A 6,229-nucleotide genomic window follows, 5' to 3' on the forward strand; every position below is an offset into this window, starting at 1 on the left:
TTTATTATATATAAGTGGTCCATGGGACGATTAAATATTCGAATATATGTTACCGTATCAAAGTCTCCTCTATAGTAAACGATTTGACACGTCTGGAGACGCATGATGTATCGTTGCCCGCATCCCATTCCCTTCGTCCTGCTTCCCTGTATAAAATGACGAATTGAAACGTATTAAGAAGTATTGACATTTTGAATATGTCTGAATTCTGAATCTTTTTGATCCGAAGAAAAGGGTTGAAAAGTATTAGTTCCCGTTAAATTTTACTGCGCTAAATGCGAGACGGTCTCTTTCACCCGAGTGCCTCACCAGGGAAATTTCTCTGGTACGCTAAATCCCGTAAGGCCATCAGTCTTTGTGGTATATCTCGTCGGTGCATAAGATTTATATTACCTGTACATACATATTTTGAAACATTTTCTTTGGATATTATATCAAACGGATTTTGCGTGTCACGTAATATCCTTCGGACTACACGGACATTATTATTTTGATCATTTTAATTTCTTTGGTATTCAATGAATTATCCAAAACGCGCAACTGCCATGTTGAACGACTCAATTGTCGTGTGAAATGTTTCGATTTTCACAAATTCATATAAAATTTTTCATTTCTCACTGATTCACAGAAGTCTTTCACTTTTTATTAGTTCACGCTAAGGAAAAGACTCATGATCGCTGCCACGAGCAGCTGCAACTCTTCTCGAATCATCTATATCGGCGCGCTTTTACTCCTCAGATTTCTGTCATTAATAACTCGATAATTATTGCTAATCTCGCAAAATGGGACTTTTGTGTGGGACTTTTATGTTTGTCTCAACCCAATCTACCCTCACATTTCGGGTTGGCAGCTAATTACCGGACACTTCGTATGATTTTCATGATATTAATCATACACAATGTCAATTCTTTTTTTTTGCACATGTTAACATGTTAATTCATGTTATAAACGCGTAACAATGTACGAGACCGTGCTTGTCAAGTACGCTATTATGGTTGTAGCACGGACATAAACCGCCTAAAAATGGATGTAACACGGACTGCCACCACATACAGGTTTTACCGCTGAAACCTGAAAGTGGATGTAACATCGTAGTTCCCCCTCTCAAAATGGATGCAGATGGCGCCCTTTCCCAGTGCGGAAAGTCGGTGTCGTCGAAAACACCGTGTTGGCCGCTCTCACGTTCCTCTCTACTCTGAGCTTGTGGGAGTAGGCTCCTACGCCATTCTCCTCGATAAAAGAGGTAAAAGAAAAACAGGGACAACGTGTACGTTGTCCCCACGATCAAAAAATATGCGCAGTTACAAGAACCACATCCAACCGCCACGGAAGCGAACAAAAGACTTTACAAGGTAATATCAGTAGAGAGAAACCAGGGGCTGCATTACGTACTTGCATATCGACAGTTGTCGGTGTCGTTAGCGGCATTGCGCAGGTTTTTCATATAACAACCTAACAAAAAAGACTGACAGCCCTGGGTAAATTTTCGTATCAGTTATAGGGGTCCGAAGGGGCTCGGAGGTAATTGAAGAGCAATGATAATACTGATCGCTTTAGTTACGCTCATGATAATACAGCTAACAACTATTGCCGGTGCAAGGTGAGAGGAAAGACAACACGCCGCTATTCATGTTTTATCTCGCGGCTCCCCACGTCTCTCGACGCATGCCACTAGCAGTTGCTGAATCGACTAGGCCACTCTGTGACCCGAATGGCTGATAATTTCACGGCGCTCATTATTCCATATCTGTTATCATTTATGCTAATTTCGAGCTACAGCTTCATATTCCAGCCACGACACCCAAGAGGGTGTAAGCGCTCAGCGAGAGATTTCTCCGGTACTTTAATAGACCAATGATCTTTGTCAGTGTATCGTTGGTATCTGAACTGTCAAACGGACAGCGTTCTGTTTGACAGCGCATGGTCCATTGTGTGTCAAAGATGGCGACCAAGAGTGACAGGAAACGCAAAGCGAGTGAGAAACCGGCACACGAGTACTCCGCTTTATATAATTTGGGTGTAACTCTTCTGGGTAATGACATTTGCGATTTGTGTGCAAGAAGACTGTGCCATCGGTGCGGTTGACTGGTTAAAGAATCAATAGATTGGCAAAATAATCCTTGCTCCAAATCCCACAGGTTTGAGTTTCGGTTACCTACACAGTTTACATGTGTCTACGCTGTTTGAGAATGATCGACACTTCTCTCATCTTTCGGAAATTGAGCGTGAAATGTCATTCAGGACCGAGATGGTACGACAGTAGGTGACGATACTTTATATATTCGTAGCTTGCCTCGCCTGTATTACATTGCTTTAACGTGTCTTCAAGTCTTCCTCTCTTTCAGGGAATGTACTATTCCTATTACAAGACTATCGCTGAGTCAAAAGACTTCTTTGAGGGAATGGACAAGCTCATTCATGACAATTTGTCCGAGTATGGGAACGTCATTGATGCCAGCAGAAAGTACAATCTTTTACCTGAAGTAACTATAAGCTTCTCATCAATCACTTGAATATAAATCCAATGACACTTCTTACTATTATTCTTTGCGCAGATCGTGATAGGCTTCCTGTATCATGCTGCAAAAAATCTTGGCATTGTATCTGAAGAGCAGTGCTGGGTGGTAAGATTCACAGAATCTCTTTGTATGAATTTGAGAAGGTTCTCAGGATTAATTGCAAGTTGATGACTCTCAGGTGGAGAGAGGAGACGGGCTGCCAAATGTAACTAGCTGCGAGGGTCTTGGCGTGCCCGTGTACTTCTACCTAGAGATAGTCTGGTTCACTGCAATGTTCACTGCGACGATGCTATTTTATTACGCGACTTACTTGAGCGACTCCGTCTACGGTGGACTCCTAGCGATCTTGCTCTTCTTCTTCAACCACAACGAATGCACTCGCGTGCAGTGGACGCCTCCGTTGCGAGAGACCTTCGCGTATCCCATGTTGCTCTTCGAGATGTACAGTGTTACCTTGGCCATTAAAAAATACGCCAAACACGACTCGGACAAAGAGCCGTCCTGGTTGAAGGGCAGGACCAGGCAGGGATTATTCGTGGTAATGCACCAAACGACGTTTCTTTTATTTCTTACACGGTTTACAAATTAAGCTACTGCAATTTTGCCTCTTCAGGATATATTCGGTTCGACGATTTGCAGTCTGTGCACCTGGCAATTCTCGCACTTCGTGTTCGCTACGCAGATCACAGTGCTGCTGATACTCAAGTGGCTGCGGATCGTCCCGTACGACTTCTACAAGAACTTTTGCATGACCCACGCATTGGCTATCGCGGCGGCGACCAACATTACGAACGGCACTCTTATCGTGTCCTCGCTCTACATGTGCCTGCTGATCAGCAGCAACGCGGCCAGCCTGATCGTGAAGTTGTCCCGCTTCCAGAACATCAAGTACGAGATCATTCTCGAGATCGTGATGACGGTGATCTTCACCAAGTGGATCAAGTCTTACGTCCTGTATTCCCAGGACGACGCCCATGTGTTCAACATACTGAAGTCGAAGTTGACGGACTACAGGGACTTCCACACGATGCTCTATACTTGCTCGGCGGAATTCGACTTTCTGCAATACAAGACGTACGAGACGATCGTTAAAACTTTACTGTTACCAACAGCGATACTCACCGGCATGCTCGCGCTCTACTATTGGTACAGAAGTTTCAAGATCGGCGATTATCCGCGCTGCATAGAGGCCGATGTGGCGTATAACGGCTTGCAAACCGGTGCATTTATCATCATGGCGGTTTTCATTATGAGACTGAAGCTCTTCATGACGCCGCATCTCTGCATAATCGCCGGCGCGGTCTGCAGCAAACGGTACCTCGAAAAAGTCGGTTTGAAGAGCGAGCTCGCGCGAGCCGCCGTCATTTTTCTTCTGGTGAGCGGCATGTCGTATCACGGTGTCGACAGAATTCAACAGGAGCACGGTTTTATAGGTAAATAGATCTCAAGTCGAGTGCTTTCTCATTATCTCGTGCACGTCTAGAAGTGTCAAATAATCGTACATCTTATCCACCTTCCACACACAGGCGAGTACAGCAACATTGAGCAAGAGGAATTATTCGAGTGGATAAAGAGTAATACGCCAAAACACGCTGTGTTCGCGGGCAAGATGTCCCTGATGGCGAATCTAATGCTGTCCACCAGAAGACCGATCGTCAATAACCCTTACTACGAGAGCAAAGAGATGAGGTACATGTTTCTAATAAAATGAAGAGCCTCCATACAAAAGTTCGAAAAGCTTCAGCTTCCTAGAAGAGACAAGTTACAGAAAATGTTACTTTGAGCAGAAGTAACTGCAGTTAGAGTCATAAGCCGTACTGCTCAACGTAATATGTCTGATGTGTATATATATATATATATACTTGTACAAATCATTCATGACGTTACAGAGATAGAACCATGAGGGTGTACGAGATCTTCAGTCGGAAAGATGTCGCCTCCGTGTATACCTCCTTGAGAGGCCTGAAAGTCGGCTACGTGGTGCTGGAGGAGCCGCTGTGCTTTGGATTCGCGAACTTGTAAGTACGAGACAAACAAGCACGCCGGCAACACCGGCTAGACGGCGCGGCGGTTGCGTAACATCGAATTCGATTTCCATTCCAGACCACGTGGATGCCAAATGATCGATTTATGGGACGTGACGGATAATGGAACGTCGAGAGCCGCAAACAAGCCGCCATTGTGTCCTCTTCTGTTCCAAGGGAACGCGTACCCGTTCAAGAGAGCGTTTGTTAACAGCAACTACGTTGTGCTGCAGCTAGACTACTCGCACTATGTGGAGTTCAAGCCAAAGACTTCCATGCCACTGCGTTATCAGTTCTAGGTGGAGACATCGTCCTCGAACAATACGGGATATACCTCGTGAGACTGTAAAAAGATTACTTATTTTTCTTAAAACAGAAGAGAATTATGTATATGAAGAGAGGTCTATATCTATCTATATATATATATATATATATATAGATATATATATATATATATATGTATACATATATATTTTTAATACAGACTCGCGCGCGAGCGAGTTCAATGTTGACGCCGCGCGCGATCTTTGCGAAATCTATCCGTAGATTTGTACATATTATAATCTGTGAAGGGGCATTCGGGTATTTTAAGGACGCACACAATGTTCCTAGCATTTATACAATAGCCTACGTTATTGTTTAACTCTTAAAGGCAACCATGGATGAATTTCACCCCATACGAATTTTTGAACTTATTAGAAAATAATTACACTGATAATATTAATTTTATAAGTATTCGACGTGTTCATACTATCAGTAGTGACAACTTTATGACAAAACGGATCAATTTTCGCGTATACTTTGTAAACAATAACAAGAAAAGTTAATTTGGAGTAATATTTGATGGTAGCTTTTAAGGGTTAAAATTCGTCAGGAGAATCTTTCTCCGGTCTCTGGAATTTCTACGGGACCGATCTTGATTTCAATACTAACAAAATACCGTTCGAATGCAGCTTGTATTGCGCAGCAGCTATCGACGAGACATGAACGTTCCGTATTTAAAAAAAAGCACGTACAGCTACATGATTTGCTGCATGCCACGACAATGGAGACGACATGCCATTTTTAGTCGACCATCGACAAAGAATGCACTGGATAACGTAATGCCTCGTTTCACAACGTGATGTACACACTTGTGATAATTTTCCTATACTTATAGACGCGCGCGCGCGATGTGCGCCCGGTCGTTGACGACGCGAGCGACTCTCGAAGATACGGACAATTGTTGCAAACGCCCGATCGTCATGTTCATGCGTTCGACTGTGAAGGAGAAAGAAAGGAAGAAAGAAAAGGAAGAGAGAGAGAGAGAGAGAGAGAGAAAAAGGGACGAAGAAGCGCAAAGCATCTGTGCCAACGGTCAATATACCCCGCGCTACTTATATTTATATATACAAATCTATTCCCTCGCATTTCAATAAATTTCACATTTCATCGGTTAACGGCACTCCCGCAGCGCACGCATACCGGACAATAAATCCCCGTTGTCTCGCGCCGAAGTTGCGCTCGTTAGATCGCACCCGTCTACTTAATCGTACATGACCGTGTAAGTGTTACTGATTTTTCTTCTTTTTTAATAAAAAAAATCGCCGACATGTGTATCAAAGTACGAGGAGAAGAGAATTGTTGTTTCCCGCCTTCCGCCCGCCTTCCGCCCGCCTTCGAAATCGGTCTTCTCTCTCTCTCTCT

At 43.7% G+C, this 6,229-nt stretch overlaps 1 protein-coding gene across 4 annotated transcripts; it reads left to right on the top strand.

The window, feature by feature from the left end:
• Window positions 1-1,204: 1,204 nt before the first annotated feature.
• Window positions 1,205-6,149, top strand: LOC105185739 (C-mannosyltransferase dpy-19). Of its 4 annotated transcripts, XM_011145453.3 has the most exons (10): window positions 1,205-1,352; window positions 1,869-2,032; window positions 2,139-2,251; window positions 2,346-2,483; window positions 2,556-2,624; window positions 2,698-3,057; window positions 3,133-3,952; window positions 4,046-4,208; window positions 4,409-4,537; window positions 4,623-6,149. In XM_011145453.3, exons 2-10 carry the CDS (start codon window positions 1,921-1,923, stop codon window positions 4,840-4,842), a joined length of 2,124 nt encoding a protein of 707 aa, XP_011143755.1. In that variant the 5' UTR covers window positions 1,205-1,352; window positions 1,869-1,920; the 3' UTR covers window positions 4,843-6,149. The 4 variants fall into 4 exon arrangements, with proteins under 4 accessions (XP_011143755.1, XP_025156587.1, XP_011143757.1 ...); XM_025300802.1 differs by having other exon boundaries at window positions 1,205-2,032; XM_011145455.3 differs by lacking the exons at window positions 1,205-1,352; window positions 1,869-2,032 and having other exon boundaries at window positions 2,174-2,259.
• The last annotated feature ends 80 nt before the right edge of the window (window positions 6,150-6,229 follow it).

The sequence above is a fragment of the Harpegnathos saltator genome, unplaced genomic scaffold, assembly GCF_003227715.2.
Source record: "Harpegnathos saltator strain DR-91 unplaced genomic scaffold, Hsal_v8.6 scaffold384, whole genome shotgun sequence".
Taxonomy (NCBI): Eukaryota; Metazoa; Arthropoda; class Insecta; order Hymenoptera; family Formicidae; genus Harpegnathos; species Harpegnathos saltator.

Bases quoted from the DNA above. Each gene is read 5' to 3' on its own strand.
- LOC105185739 (XM_025300802.1), top strand. From the start codon at position 1,921: ATGGTCCATTGTGTGTCAAAGATGGCGACCAAGAGTGACAGGAAACGC. The intron at 4,209-4,408 runs GTACATGTTTCT...ATGACGTTACAG, and splicing joins TACGAGAGCAAAGAGATGAG to AGATAGAACCATGAGGGTGT. The intron at 4,538-4,622 runs GTAAGTACGAGA...TTTCCATTCCAG, and splicing joins TGCTTTGGATTCGCGAACTT to ACCACGTGGATGCCAAATGA.